The sequence below is a fragment of the Zalophus californianus genome, chromosome 2 (assembly GCF_009762305.2).
Source record: "Zalophus californianus isolate mZalCal1 chromosome 2, mZalCal1.pri.v2, whole genome shotgun sequence".
Classification (NCBI taxonomy): Eukaryota; Metazoa; Chordata; class Mammalia; order Carnivora; family Otariidae; genus Zalophus; species Zalophus californianus.
This window is the reverse complement of record NC_045596.1, coordinates 158725710-158741668: the sequence shown is the minus strand read 5'-3', so window position 1 is coordinate 158741668 and position 15959 is coordinate 158725710. Positions and strand designations below refer to the sequence as shown.

Sequence of the window (15959 nt, the reverse complement as noted above, 5' to 3'; positions counted from 1 at the left end):
AGATTTTATTTATTTATTTCAGAGAGCGTGCGAGCGAGCACAAGCATGAGTGGGGGGAGGGGCAGAGGGAGAAGCAGATACCCTGCTGAGCAGGGAGCCCAGTGCTCCACCAGAATCTCGGGATCATGACCTGACCTGAGCCGAATTAACCGACCGAGCCACCCAGGCGCCCCTGTTGTTTTGTTTGTTTGTTTTTAAGGCAACTTTTTATTTTGGAACATTTCCAGTGTTACAAAAGTGTGATAGTATAGGGGCACCTGGTTGGCTCAGTCGGCAGAGCATGCAACTTTTGATCTCAGGGTTGTAAGTTCGAGCCCAACGTTGGGTGTAGAGTTTATTAAAAAAAAAAAATAGAATAGTGTAGTAAATCCCCATTCACCCATCAAGCAGTTTCATGAGTTATAAACTCGTGCCTCGTCTTGTTTCATCTGTGCTCCCTCTTTGTTACTTTGAAGCAAATTTCATGAGATATTGTTTAATCTGTGATTATTTCAGCGTCTCTAAAAGATAGAGACTTTTTAACCATAATCACAGTTGTTTTACTTTTTACTTTTTAAATTTAGTCAAATCGGTTTGATTTGTCCTTTCATTATTTTTTTATTCCATGCTTTGAAAAGAAGGGTTTTTCTCGAAAGCTTGGCGGAGAGACGTTAGAGAAGGGTGAAGAGTCAGAGGGGAGGGGAGGCTGTCCGGAGCGAGGCTGCTGGGTCCCATGCGTCTGGTGGGGAAGCAGGAGGAGAGGGTAGGTTTCTGGAGCCTCTCACTCACCTGCCTTTCCTTCTTGCAGGCTTATTTGTCATCATGGAGCTGCTCCACCCAGCCTTCCCTAACTGCTTCCTGCTGACCTGGGTCAGCTTATGGAGTGCTATTCCTGAAGCTCACGCTGTGTCCACGGGGACGCCAGGCATCAGTGCGGCCTTTTTCCTGCAGGACCTCCTGCATCGCTACGGGGAGGGTGACAGCCTCACCCTGCAACAGCTCAAGGCCCTGCTCAACCACCTGGATGTGGGCGTGGGCAGGGACAATGTCACCCAGCCCGTGCACGGACAGAGGAACCTCTCGACGGTAAGGCTCTCAGCTATGCTGAGCACTGTCTGCCTCCTGGGGCGGGGGTGGGGTCACAGTCTAATCAGACATGGGAAACCCACGCAGCTTGGAGCAGGCGAGCCGTGATGGTAGAGGAGAGGGGCCAACTCTTCTTCCCCCATTGTCTGGGTCCCCAGCAGCATCTCCTGTCCTCCCACATAGCTGTTCTGAAGCCCTGACTGGAGGGGAGCGGTCAGCGTGAGTTCTCAGCCCTCCGCGTGCTTCCTCACGGCTGTACTGGGATCACCCGTGGGCAAGCCAGAGCTCCCGGGACGGCCGGCTTGTCTCATAGGGTTTACAGGTTACAAGGCCCTTTGTCTGCAGTCGCAGGGGAGCCTCACACTCCCTCCAGGTGCTGGGGGAAAGCCTTCATTATTTACAAGGGAATGCCAAGGGTCCCTCAGTTCCTGGACAGTGCAGGACTAAGACCCAAGTCCTTTGGCTTCTGGTTCTCCTTGTTCTTCCATGTCATCTCGGCTAATCATAGTCTGAGGCCATTTGTGGCAGCCAAATGTAAGTCAGTCAGCAGTGTCTTTATATATCTGCTTTGTTCCCTGTGCTGAGGTGCTGCAAGAAATAGAGAAAAATGAGTCATGTTGAAGAGTTTGCTGTCAAGATGGAGAGCTTACCCACCGGAGGACAGAGTTATCTGATAAAAAAATCAAGTGTTAGGGGGGCCTGGGTGGTTCCATCGGTTGAGCGTCCAACTCTTGATTTCTGCTTAGGTCATGATCTTGGGGTAACAGGAGGGGTCGTGGGATTGAGCCCCGCTTTGGGCTCCATGCTCAGTGGGGAGTCTACTCAAGATTCTCCCCCTCTCTTCCCCTCCCCCCTGCTCACTCACTCTCTCGTTTTCTCTCTCTAAAATGAATAAGTAAATCTTTTTTAAAAAATGAAATGTTAAATGCTATGGGTTGGACAGTCTTCATAGGATTCAGAGGCGAGAGAGGGGGTAGGGTGTATGCTAGAGTAATCAAGGAAGGTTTGGGGGCTAGGTGTCCAGGGCCTTCATCTTGAGGGAAAGCTTTTTGGAGAGGTCACACGGCCAAGGGACGAGGCAGCCTGGATGCAGAAGCGCAGGTGTGTGGTGATGTTGGAGTCGGGCAGCAGGCTGCCCTCACAGGCCCATGCAGACTGACCCCAGGGGGCCTCCTGGCGCAGCAGCAGTATCTGGGGGTCACCGGGGTCCAGCTTTCTGCTTTGTAGGCCCAGAAGCTCTCACTTGTCAGCACACCCGGAGGGCTGTTAGAGACTGACCCATGTTAAACTAACCCAAATAAAGACTGATTCTAAGTGTATAAAGTATAATTAGAAGTAGAACTGCAGTGTTTCATAAGAACAGTATGTGAGAACTACTTACCTAACGCCTCCCAAGGGGAGTGAACATTCATGTCCTCTACCAGTCCTTACGTGCTTCACGGTGGGTAGACTGAATCTTTAGATTTTCCTTCCTCCCCTAATCACATTCTTCAGGCTGGGGTCAACACTACATATACGGTCATGGGGACTGATGTTCCTCTTTAGGTGCCAGAGCTCAATAGCTCTGGAGAAGTATCTGGAATATGCATTTTAATATAATAACTCTTCAGGCTGTTGCGATGTGCGGGTAGATTTGGTATCTGGATGAAGCTGTATCTTCAGGTATGCAAATAGAATCATGTTTTCCAAAAACCACACCCTGGTCACAAAGACTGGGATTCAGTTGTTCCCAGACCTTGTGGGCAGCCAGGTACTAATGGGTGTGTGTGAGGTGTGTGACTTGCACTGGGTGACTGATCTCTGAGATTATTCATGAGTTTTTCAAGTTGAGGGACCACCTTGCTCTCATCCCTAGAGATGAGTCTATAGGACACCCTCCCCCCGGATTTGGACAGGTTCCATTTTTGTTCTCTCCTCATGGAAGGCTAGTCAGTTGCGGCAAGAGGTGACATGTGATTTTGGGTTCTGAGAGGCTTCCTGCCTCTTTCTCTTTGTCTCAGTGCTTCAGTTCTGGAGATCTCTTTGCTGCCCACAATTTGAACAACGAGTCACGGATTGGAAGGACTGAGTTCCGGGAGTTCTGCCCTGCCATCCTCCAGCAGCTGGATTCCCGAGCCTGCTCCTCTGAGAACCAGGAGAACGAGGAGGATGAGCAGACAGAAGAGGGGAAGCCAAGCGCCATCGAAGGTGAGCGGGGACATGGTGGCTGGGGCCGGTGCTGCTCAGGGAAGATCTATCCAGCGAGCAGCTCATCAACACCGGGGGAGCGGATTAGAGGGATGGTGACCCTGGTGTCTTCCACACTCACACAACGCTCCGGCATATTGTTGGACCGGGTGGAGTGACTGGTGAACTCAGTGTGGGCTTTTGGACCGACCAGCCTGTGGATGCTTTTTTTTTTTAGCCACTTTTTCATTTTTGTTCTCATTAAACTACAAGGGACTAATGCCTCGGTGTCTCAGTGTGGCTGCCCTTGGCCCCCGTCCCCTTCGCCTGCCCTTGTCCAGGCCCTGTGGCGCAGCCAGGGTGGACTCCCAGGGCTGTGAGTGTCCGCGACTCCCGCGGGCCTGCCCGCCCCTCGGTACCTAGCATGTGCTTGCCTGCATTATGCTCACTGTTGCCTGCCGTCATCATTTCACTCCTGGTTTTTAAACTTGCCTGTCGTTTTCACCTGCCTCTCCGTTGAAAAGGTAAGCTTCTCCTGAGAGCAACTGGGCTGTGTTTGTAGGCTTCCCCACAGCCCCCAACCGGAGATGGACTCCAGTGTGTACTGACGGGTTGGTGTTCTGTCTGCCCCCGATCGTAGCTGAATTCCGAACTGGCCACCCCAGGCAGCAAGAACACCCCCACCCTGAGTAATGGAGGCCCTCGTCTGTTCTTGTTCCTCCACAGTGTGGGGCTTTGGCTTCCTCAGTGTTTCCCTGATTAACCTGGCCTCTCTCCTGGGAGCCCTCGTCCTGCCGTGCACGGAGAAAGCCTTTTTCGGCCGTGTGCTCACATACTTCATCGCCCTGTCCATTGGAACGCTGCTCTCTAACGCGCTCTTCCAGCTCATCCCAGAGGTGCAGTAGAACAGAACTCGTGCGCCCTCTTTCCCTGGGGGCTGACCACTGCGCCACCCCTACCCCGTGTCCCGAGGCACCTGACAGTTGCCGCCTGGAAAATTCACTTCTCCCTCATATCAAGAGACACAAATACGACTTCTGACTCTGGATCTCGAGGGCCTTCTCTCGCTCCTGGGGCACCCAGGTTGGCCTGTGGCCTCCTCAGGTGATGTCAGATGCAAGGCTCTCCCCATTTGCCCTCCCTGTCAGAGATATGTCAGCCTCCCTTCCCCAGGCCCTGCCTCTCCAAAGCCCGGTTTGCGGGGCTCCGAGGGAACGCTGCAGCTGGTGGTCGCTGTCCAAGCCCTGGTACTCCGTACCCGCTCTGTTCTAAGCAGAGGCCCTGGCAGTACTCAGGTGTGGCCACCACGAGACCACCCACCCGGAAGAGGGTGGAAGGAAAAGAGGCCACCAGCTGATCGATAGAATTGGGCTCAAAAGCAAGTGATCTTTTTTTTTTTTCCCCAAGTAGGCCATAATTCATACATAGAGAGCCCAACAGAAGAAAAACCATTTAACAAAAACAAATGAGATGAAAATTCCAAGACAAAGGAAAAGGCACTCAGTCCTTCATACCTTGCATCTTGACTCTTTCCTGGGATAGGACTGACTTCCTGGTGCCCTTACTTGACTGTTTTGAAATATTTGTTAATTTTGCTTTTTAATTATGACCACTGAGGAGCTAAAAAAAATAAGACCCAAGTTGACGGTCTGCCCACTTTGTCAGCTGAGGTAGGGCTGTGCCCATGCAGTAGCGGTGACTGTGTGGACCTCCTTTGGGAACAGGGGCGCTGCCTTTCATAAAAAGAGTCTGTGTCAGTGACTCCCCAGCCTTTCCCAATCAAAAGACTTACCCTGAAGCAATGTTGATGGGATGCCCAGGCCTTGCCTGTTCCTTCCATATGAGAGAAGAAATCTGGTTTAAGAGGAACCACCTCAGTGTTATCTAAAAATCCCACATTACTCTAATAAGCACTTCTCACGGGAGGCCTCATCTTGGTCTTTTTTTTTTCAGCTCCAGAAATTGAATTTATTAATTCTTTAAAGATTTGAAATAAAATGCCATATTGCCTGTTGGATGGAAATATAATAATTGTACATGCTCCGCCCCTGTGGCTCACAGGGTCCTAGCTCCATTTCATCCTACCTGGAGTGTGGGACACTGGGAAATAACAGGAAATATTTTTTGTGACAAGGTGACCTTGGAACTCTGTCCTCTATGCTGGAGCGCTCTCAGAGCAAATGGAAACAAACTTGGGAGGAAAACAAATCAAAACAAAACAAAAAAACCCCTGAGAAGTTAAGAAACGGAATGTCATGGGCCTCAGTTTTGCCTGTTCTCCATCCCACTGCCCTGCACATCTGACTTTGTTGTATTTTGCGCCGAGCCTGCCGAGCGCAGGTGGTGAATGTGCCTATATGGCGTGGTCCGGGTGTGAAAAGCAAACACGGCAGCACAATGAGCTCTCTTTGTCCCCTTGGTCTTGTTTCCTATTAAAGAGAGAGCCCTCGAGTCCAAAGTCTGCCATGGGCAGCCTGTGACCAGGGTCTATAAGCACACCTCTGTGGTGTGATGAGGCGGTGTCCTGCCCTGTAGCCACACCAGCTGCCAGGTGCGCCTCCAGGTGTCTCTCGGGCCACCAGGGGGTTCCAAGGCCACCTTGAATTCCTCCTCATTTCTTCTGAACTGATTGAAGGAAATTTCATCAGACTTGAATCACTAACAAATTTTCTGTTTCTCTCTCCCTCCCTACTTGTCTCTCTGATTTTACTTTTTTGTTTCCTTGTTAATATCCACCCAAACCTCCTGCATTGCCTCCCCATCCTTTCCACCCCATGTTTCCCCTAAATGGTGGTTGCTGTGAAATGGGCCATTGGCCCTTGTCCCTGTCTTGGGTGGGGCTGGCTCTCCCCCAACGGCAGTGTGGGGATATGGTCTCCTCTGTGTGACTGTCATCTCCCTGTGCTCCCTCATGGGGGCCAGCGTGGTGCCCTTCATGAAGAAGACTTTTTACAAGAGGCTGCTGCTCTACTTCATAGCTCTGGCGATTGGAACCCTCTACTCCAACGCCCTCTTCCAGCTCATCCCCGAGGTATGGCAAGCCAGGACTTTCCCGCACAGGAGCATGCCAGTCTCTGGCGGGGGGACTGTGGGGCACAGCGGGAGGACCCTCCACTTCGACACAAGGAATAGGAAAGAGGAGGTCCTTTCCTTTTAGGAAATGAAACCGAGATGGAGTCACGAGTGAGGAGAGGCTGCATAGCATAGGTTTTGGGAGCTGGGTTGGAATCCCAGCTCGACCTTCGACAAGTTCGGTGACCTTGAGCAAATCACCAAACCTCTCCGTGCTTCTGTTTCCTCTTGCAAAATGGGGGAGATGATCGGACTGACCTCATGACGGTGTTGTGAGGGCTACGTGAGTTAATGCTTGTAAAGCATTGGGGGCCCAGTACGTGCTCTAACTGCTGGGTGATAAGATGTAGTGTAGTGAGATCACTTTATGGCTCCTGACTGGGAGCTTGTGGCACACACAGAAAAACCAGCAGAATCCACAGGTCTCAATAAAAAGATCTGTTCTCTGCAGTAGGTTGTCTTGGGGCAAAGGTGGTCTAAAAACAGCCTGGTTTCTCATACATGGACGGCACCTTTGCCCCATTGCCTAGGTCAACGAGAAAATCTCCACGGAACAGGAGCAGCTCAGTGTTTGTCAGGTCTGGCAGGCAGCCTTGGAGAAGCTTCATCTCTGCAGTAGTCCCACTAATGACAGTAAGCAGGAGGAATCTCCTTATAGGTGGTCTGACAGGCCCGGGCACATAGCCAAGAGGGGAAGCACAAAGATGATGCTACATGCTTCTTCTCAGAGCACCTTGTGTTTTCTAAGATGTGCTTTTGTGTCTTCTTAGTTGATTCTTAGATCAACTGATGCCTAGAGAACAAGTAATGCTTTGCCCATTTAACAGATACAGAACAAGAGCACATATCCTAGAGGCCGGGTTTCATAACTCCTAAAGCCATGCTTTTGTACTCTGCCATCCTTCGTGGCTTTTTGTGGAGAACTGTCAGTTGACGGTTTTCACTCCACTCTTCTTAAGATGATTTGTCTCTCCTGGAAAGTCGGCCTGTATGTGTCACTTCTACTCTAGAACTTGACCTTTACGTCTCTGAGGAAGAGGTCTCTGTTTCCTCTGAGGAAACAATACAAGCAAGTAGAGATGCAGTTTGCCCCTTTAAAACAGAAAGGAAAAACACTCACCTTTTAAGCGGCCCAGAGTTCCTGGTACTTAGAATCACTTTCACCTTTGACTTTTTCATGAGAAGCCTGGTTTATTCAAGAGGGTTGTTTCCTATCCGAAGATGGAGGGAGCAGGTCACCGGCCAGTTTCCCAAGGCCTCACAAGTCAGGAGCATCACGGAGTGTGGAATTCTCCTGATTCCTACTCCAGTCTTCTTCTTCCCAATAGATTTTGTTTTTCCCCCCATGATCAGTGAACTTTCCAGAAATAGCCCAAAACAAGCCCCCACCCCCAAATTGACATGTGCAGTAACACAGTCTGCTTTCTTGGCTTTGTGGTCACTGGGAGGTCTGTGGTCAGGAAGATGCCGCAATTCTTACTATTTAACTGGGGAATGGATTTCCCATTTTAGAAAGTGTAATTATACCATCTCTCTTTGGTTTCATAGGCAGATCAGCCAGGGACATTAGATAACAATGAAAATAAACACAAGCGTCTTCTTAAGTATGGAATTTGCGGGCAGATTCTGCCCTTGTAGCAAAGCACCAGGAAAAATGAAGACAGAGTCTTTATTAAAAGTAGAAAACCATATCCAGGGCTGTTCTTCCTGAGAGTAAAATTCTAAAGAGGATCCATCTTTTGCATCAGAAAATAAGCTAGAGAGAAGTGGACAGGCCTGGTGATGTGGCATGAAGGCAAGTGAGGGGATTGGTTCGGCTGGAAAGGGAAGGAAGTGGTAGGTGGCAGAGCTATCCCAGTGAGTACATGTCTTTCCTTTCCTAGAATCAAGGAAGTGGTTAAGAGACGAGAGGGCACCCATGAAGATTTTTTTTTTTTTTCCTTAAACTCACTTTGTTTTCCTGGGTCCACAGGCTTTTGGCTTCAACCCTCTGGAAGATTATTATGTCTCCAAGTCTGCAGTGGTGTTTGGGGGCTTTTATCTTTTCTTTTTCACAGAGAAGATCTTGAAGATGCTTCTTAAGCAGAAAAATGAGGTGAGGCCTAATTGTTGGGAAAGGCGGTGCTTCTAGGGAAAGCATCCATCCTAGAAATGTTTGTGTGTCTCGGTAGTGGGGTTACCTGAGCACCCAAGGCAGTGAACTTACCTGCTATCCTCCCACCCCCCCCACCGTGCTGTGGACAGATTTCAGGAGTATCTCACCTCCCGCGGATGTTAGCAAGGGGTGAGGACAGACCAGAAACCGGATCCGGCCTGTGTGCCTTTCTCCCCTTGTTTCGTTCGAGATCATTTCTTTATAATCTTTGGTACCTTTAAGCGGTGAGGGAGGGGCTTGATACATAGAGTCATTGGGTAGGAAGTACCACCACAGAGAAACCGGACGCTTATTGCAGTATAGCTCCAAAAAGGTGTCTTTGGTGCCTGCGGTTAACCTCTAAATAGTTGCCGAATGCAATCAAGGTAGCTCTTGCCAAGGGGGATCTCTAAACCTTCCTAGCCGGGAGGGCCGCCTCGCTGGAACGAGTGTTGGCCCTGAGGTCACTGCTTTGATTTCTGTCCCGCACCAAACCCTTCCGTTCACCTTGGTTCAGTTTCTATAACAATTGTCCCTAGGTTTCTGTGTGTATTGCCTGCTTGTGTTTTCTCTGATGGTGGGAATGAAGAGGTCTTCCCAGGGCTGGGAGTACCTACCCCGAGTGAGTGCTTAGGAGGTTTTGTGGTTTGGCTGAGTGTCGTGTTAATCCCTCCCGGTGGTCCCTCTAGCATCATCATGGACATAGCCATTATGCCTCTGAGACACTTCCTTCCAAGAAGGACCAGGAGGAGGGGGTGACCGAGAAGCTGCAGAATGGGGATCTGGACCACATGATTCCTCAGCACTGCAGCAGTGAGCTGGATGGGAAGGCCCCCGTGATGGACGAGAAGGTCATCGTGGGCTCACTCTCCGTCCAGGTGAGTGGGCTCTCTGCTCTTGGGTGGGAGCCTTTAGTAATGGCCTTGATGGCTCAGGCTTACCTTGACGGTCTATCCTTTGACCCGGGGGCCATGGGGATGGGCTCTCTTGTAGGACCTGCAGGCTTCCCAGAGTGCCTGTTACTGGTTGAAAGGCGTCCGCTACTCTGATATTGGCACTCTGGCCTGGATGATCACCCTGAGCGACGGCCTCCACAATTTCATTGATGGCCTGGCTATCGGTGCCTCCTTCACCGTGTCTGTTTTCCAAGGCATCAGTACCTCAGTGGCCATCCTCTGTGAGGAGTTCCCACACGAGCTAGGTGAGTGTGCCGGCTCTGCACCGGCCCGGCCCGCCTGCGTGGCCTTGGTTGTTGGCACAGTACCCCTCCTGTGTCCGACCACCTCCCCTGCCAAACTTCAGCATGCTTAGTATAATTAACACATTCTGTGTGCTCTGTGAAATCTAACCACTAATTCTTAACAGTTGAATTAATAATTGAAATTGATCATTGAAAATGATGGAGATTTTAAAGGTTTTATTTATTTATTTTAGATAGAGGGTGCAAGCCAGGGTGTGGGGGACAGAGGGCAGAGGTCGAAGGAGAAAGGGAATCTTAAGCAGACTCCCTGCTGAGCGCAGAGCCCAGCAGGGGGGCTCTATCCCAGGACGCCAAGATCATGAGCTGAGCTAAAATCAAGAGTTGGACGCTTATGGGGCGCCTGGGTGGCTCAGTTGGTTAAACCGCTGCCTTCAGCTCAGGACGTGATCCCAGGGTCCTAGGATGGAGCCCCACATTGGGCTCCCTACTCATGCAGGAAGCCTGCTTCTCCCTCTGCCTGCCGCTCCCCCTGCTTGTGCTCTCTCCCTCTCTCTCTCTCTCTCGCTCTCTCTGTGTGTCAAATAAATAAATAAAATTTTTTTTTTTAAAGAAAGAGTTGGACGCTTAACCAACTGAGCCACCCAGGCGCCCCAGAAATGATGGAGATTTTTATAGGGGTGTTGGTTTCCCTGTAGCCCCATATCCTGTGGCTCAAGTTTCCTCACCTCTAAAATGGGGTTAATAATAATGCTTCATAGATTTTTCATGAGGATTAAAGGGGCAAAAACAGTGAAAAGGACTTGCTATGTGCCATAGAGTATTCTAAGTGTTCAGTATAGGTTATCTCTCTCTCTTTTTCAGGTTATGTCTTACATCCTATTAATCTTCCAAAGGTTGAGATGTCTGTTAGAGGTCAGGTGGGTGGAAGAAGCAGATGAGCCAGGAGTTAGAAGGTCCTTAGTTTTATCAGAGGAGCAAGAGTGTGAAAGGCCCAGACTTCGGAGGCTCAGAGACTCAAGGTCAAGTCCTGGCTTTGCCAATTTACTGGCTTGTGACTTTGGACAAACTATTTAACTTCTCTCAGTCTCACTTCTGTTTCCTGAAAATACCATTCAGTGTAGTTGTGAGGAAAGAAGCTCCTTCTGTTTCATCATCCATCAAAAGAGCAATGAGGCTATTGCTAGTGGCTTATCTACGTTGAAAATCTTGTGCGTTATTTTCAGCCTCTAGGCTGGAAATACATGGCTTGTTTTGTAAATGGAGCCAAGCTCCTAGATGTGAAGAGGAAGTCTGTCTTGATTGTTCCCCCAGACGTTAGGCCTAGTGGAAGCAGTCTGTCCTCATCATGTTCTCTGCCCGTGACCTAGCGTTAACTCTCCCACGCCCTTCCCTCTTGTTGTCCTGCCTTAGGAGACTTTGTCATCCTGCTCAATGCTGGCATGAGTATCCAACAGGCTCTCTTCTTCAACTTCCTTTCTGCCTGCTGCTGTTACGTGGGTCTGGCCTTTGGCATCCTGGCTGGCAGCCACTTCTCTGCCAACTGGATCTTTGCACTGGCTGGAGGAATGTTCTTGTATATCGCTCTGGCTGATATGGTAAGTCTTCCATAGTTCATGCCATATAGGCAAAGTGGGATTGGGTTATTCATTGGACGGGAGGCAGCTGAGAGGACATGAGTTAGTTTGTTCTTAATAACAGCTTTATTGAGGAATCACTCACATACCACACAGTTCACCTATTTAAGGTGTGTAGTTCAGTGCTTTTTTTTAAAAGATTTCTCCTTTTTCTTTTGAGACAGAGCAAGAGAGAGAGCATGAGTAGGGGGAGGGGCAGAGGGAGAGGGAGAAGGGGCCTGATGCAGGGCTCGATCCCAGGACCCCAGGATCATGCCCTGAGCCGAAGGCAGACATGTAACCATCTGAGCCACCCAGGCGCCCCCGGTTCAGTGCTTTTTAAGAGGACATTGGATTTTAAAGGACAAAAAACTTACCAGCATGTGTTATTAAAGGAAAGGATTAACCTCATCTCCACAGAATAGATGCATATAGATAAATGAAGAGAAGGGAGGAGGGAAAGGAAATGAACACTGAATATACAATTTTATGTTCGCATTTGCTCTTATACTTAACATACCCTAGACATTTTTCACGTTGCATATCCTTTAGAAGCATCCTTTTCAATGGCAGTATTTTTTGGTGAGAGGATAGACCTTATCTAGAACTAGAATTGCTGGCTCAGAAAGGATGCCTTGTGGTTTGAGCTTGTAACGAGTGTTGCTGTTCTCGGCAGCGTCAGGCAGCACACATGGTTTCATACCTGCCAACGTTTGGTGTAACCCTTCTAAGTAGCTTTGAGTTGGCTAATGAAATACCTGATTGGTTACATCTTTTATAGAACGGCGGGTGATTTCTTTTCTTGTTTGTTGGCCATGACGTGTTCTCTGGCATGTTTGCACGAATGATTTCCCGTATCCTTTGAAAACGATACTTTTGTTGCAATGATGAGAGTGGTGACCACCATGGCCCCTCCTCACCCCTGGAGAACATTTTAGATTCTCTCTTCTTGTGGGGAGCCCTCCCATGGTGAGGATGGTCTTCTGCTTGCATTGCTCGAATTTGGAGCTCTGCTCATGGTCACCCGCCTTGCTGGCCCGCCGCTGGGGGCCTTGAGTCACAGCGATGTCATAGCTCCAGGCTCTGGTTCCTTACACAGTTGCTCAATTTCCCAAAGAGGGGGCAGTGGCATTTTGGTAACAAAAACATTTTCTGAAGTGTTTCTCAAGTACACAAAAAACAGTTGATTTTTATCAGAGCAGTTATTTTTAGCCAGCATCTACATCTATCCAGGGCTCCATGCGCGGATAAATACTTGGTTTTACCTCAGTAGTTGAAAAGTCGCGGTAGCCACCTTGGACCACAGCTGGAAAGGCTGTTGCTGCTGATTTGTCTCTGTGAATGCGTTCTATCTAATATCCATATGTCTCAGTTACATATTCTGTCTCTAGAACAGTTACAACGATCTATGCCATTACGTTGTAATCCTGTATTATATGGTAATTATTGTGCTCATGTTCTAATATAAATACACTTAGGAATAGGTATTATAATGATGATTCAGTGTGCTCCGTCTCTCTCACGGAACTATCCTGGGCTGCCCAGGTTGAGAAAGGAACTGCAGCTCTCTTGTTTTTCTCCTCTTCTCAGTTCCCTGAGATGAATGAGGTCTGCCAAGAGGATGAAAGGAACGGCAGCGTCTTGATCCCCTTCGTCATCCAGAACCTGGGCCTCTTGACTGGCTTCACCATCATGCTGGTCCTCACTATGTATTCGGGACAGATCCAGATCGGGTAGGGCCCTGCCAGGAGCCGACGGGATTGGAAGCTGGCCCTCGGCCGCCCGGTCCCTGGCCCTCGGCCGCGGTGCCCACGACGCACCAGACTGTGACACGGACTGTACTCCTGCATTCACATGTCAGCTGTTTTTACACATGCTCTGTCCTAGGAATAAGCCGCCCTGGCAACCAGGCTCTAGGTAGTGCCTCTCCCTCCCTCCTCCTTCTTTCTCAGAGTGACCCTGGAACCGGAATGCAGCTTCCTTAGCAGGCAAGCCTCACTTTTTTCTCTGGCTATCCTGGCCTCTTTCTCCTCAAACCAGCAGCGAGAGATTTTGCGTCCTTGCCCTACGATGCAGAAACACTGCCAGTGCTCGTGACTTGGGTAGCAGTAGCAGGAGGTGAGTCTCTGGTTGCAGGGCCCCTGAATCTAACTGTGTGTCCTGGACCTCAAGATGACCCATTTTGAAATAAATTCACCTATTTTTCCAGAGAAAAGGTACAGGAAGCAAGAATCCCTGTTTTTTCAAAGTCTGTCCAGTTGCCTGGTTTTTCAGAGAGAACTGAAAGTTGGAACACGTCGTGTAGGGCAAGAGAGGAGGCAAGGATCATCCTGGGGTTGGGGGGGGGGATAGAAGTGATGGCTGTGTCCCTGTCCCCCCCCCACACACACACACATCCCGGACGATGGTGTTGTGGCCGCAGGGCTGAGCCAGCGCCCCCCGCTGGTGGAATGCTGTACAGGGGTCAGTTGCCTGGACCTCCTTCCCTTCTTTCACATTAACACTGACAGAATGGAAGGCGGAGAATGGAGCCGTGCAAGAAATCAATTGGTTTGCTCTGATTTCCACCTCCCCTTCCTCCCCCTCTCCCATCTTCTGAGAGTTATTTTATCTGCCTCCCTAGAAGCACATTTACAATCTTGTATCAGAGGGGAGACTGCACAAATTTCCCTCCCCTGGTCAGTACTTCTGCTGCAAAGTGGCACGTTTCCTTCCAGAATTGGGTGCAGCTCATGCGCTTCTTAGACAAAGCTGATCAGAAATGGACTTGGTGCAGGCCCAGCTGCACCTTTTGTTGATTGCATAAATAAAAGTACAAGTAATGGAAGACGGGGCCCTGTAAATGCTTGCTGAACAGGGGCTTCCAGATGAGGCACTGTGAGTGGATTTTAGGTCCCCCTTCCTCCCTCACCCCAAGCGAGAAAGGGCGAATCCTATACTGCATTGAACCTTAATCGCTCTAACCCTCTTCAGAAGATGGATTGATAGACTTGTCTGTGAGACTGTAGGCCAGCCCCAGGCACCGTGGAGCCCTATCCTCAGAACTCTGGCTTCAAGGGGAGCTCATCTCCAGGTTCACTAGGTGAATTGATTTATTATTATCATATTGATAATGTGAGATTCTTTAGCCACTTTGGGGAGCCAGTCTCTCCAGAAGCCTTTCTTAGTGGTGCCCACAGTTACAGCCCAGGGGCTGTGTTCACTAACTGATTTGTGTGCATGACTGACGAGTGCTGGTCATGGCCAACACCTGTGAGTTTTTCTGTTCTTACACAGGAAGACTTTCCACTGTACAGTAGTTAAAAGCCGCGTCTATTTTGTTTTTGTTTTTTTTTCTTCTTGGGAAATGGCCCTCAAACCAGGAATAGTCTTGAAAAGAGTATGAGCGGGAAAACTGCTGGCAATGCTTTATACATTTTTCTCCTTCTCTTGCCTGTTGACTTGGATAGATTTGAGAATGGGCTGAAGAAGAAGGAAAACTTGAGTTCTCAAGATTCTAGAGTAAGTATCAGGACTGACTCCTGATAGGATTATAGTCCAGTTTTACCAAAGAACCAATTCTTTGAATGTTGGAATCTAACTTTTTATATTATCATTATTTTTATTATTGTTACTGTTTTAAAACGGTTCTCTGTCTTTTCTGTTTTATTTTTCTCGGTGTCTGACATTGCTTTCAGGAGCTAGTAGCAAATAACACTCAAACCTTGAAGCCTTCACCAAGATTTTTCTTTCCCTAATTCACACGGATATATGAAATTTATAATTTTAGCATTCCCTGTAGACCTGTCATTCCTACAAATACTGTTCTTCTTGGAGTGGGACCCTAAGTTAGAGTTAGTGGGTCCTAGTTTTAGGAGAAGAGCTTGAAAATGTAATTGTTACCAACTTAAAAAAAAAATAAAGTATGAAGTACTAGGGTGCTTTCCCTTTTCATGCACATCTATATTAACTTAAGAACTTTCCTTTCATAGACAGCTGCCTCAAAGGGAAATTCTCTTTAAACTGTAATTGGTCCAGAGGCCAGTGCTGGCTGGAACTTGGTTGGGGTGGAGCCCCGCGAGTAGTCAACTGAGTGTCTGTTCCCACTGGTGGCAGATTCACCTCATGAGTTGAACATGTGGCGATTCCCTTTTGACTTTTAGCTCTTGGATTTGCTGTTTTAAGCATTTGTACATATTAGAAGTCTGAGGAGTAGCAAGTTTTGAGATCTTGTTCACCCCTGGCATTAGTGTCTCCCACGTCTTTCCCCAGGTGACCAGCTCCTAATGTTAGCAAGGAAAGCATATGTCCCGTGCAGGAGCTGTGACCTGGGAGCAGGCAGCTTGCCTTCTGTCTTTGCCCCCAGACGCGGTTAGTATCTCTTGTGTCTAGTGTCAGCGTGGGGCTTTCCCTCATTGGTTCTTCACCCTGGGTTTAAAAGAGAAGGCATCTCTGTTGGGTATCCTAAGATCTGTCTGTAGTTAGTCCTCTTCCAAAGAGATGGTAGTGTTCTGGAAATCTGCTAAAAAACAAAAAGCTGTCTGAGTTTTGCAAAAGAGAGAGGTTAAGCTTTTGTTGTTCATCTTTCCTTTTACAGTTCTGAAGTTCCATCACAGTATTTTTTTTAAATAACTCAGGTGTTATGAGGATAAACTAGAAAAGAAAATAACTTATGTGGACTGTAAATGTTTTATTTGTAAGATTCTATAAATAAAGCTATATTCTGTAT

General features: G+C 48.7%; 1 protein-coding gene across 3 annotated transcripts in view; it reads left to right on the top strand.

The window, feature by feature from the left end:
* SLC39A14 (solute carrier family 39 member 14) overlaps positions 1–15958 on the top strand; it is a 44599-nt gene extending 28641 nt beyond the window's left edge. For 2 of the 3 annotated variants that reach the window (XM_027597469.2, XM_027597470.2), the window contains exons 2-9: positions 788–1065; positions 3066–3252; positions 6093–6262; positions 8276–8398; positions 9127–9315; positions 9431–9638; positions 11049–11233; positions 12842–15958. In XM_027597469.2, coding sequence (XP_027453270.1) covers positions 802–1065; positions 3066–3252; positions 6093–6262; positions 8276–8398; positions 9127–9315; positions 9431–9638; positions 11049–11233; positions 12842–12988 — 1473 coding nt within the window. In that variant the 5' untranslated portion in view covers positions 788–801 and the 3' untranslated portion in view covers positions 12989–15958. Of the gene's footprint in view, positions 1–787; positions 1066–3065; positions 3253–3957; positions 4128–6092; positions 6263–8275; positions 8399–9126; positions 9316–9430; positions 9639–11048; positions 11234–12841 lie in introns of all 3 variants that reach the window. The other variant, XM_027597471.2, reaches the window with a different exon arrangement.
* The last annotated feature ends 1 nt before the right edge of the window (position 15959 follows it).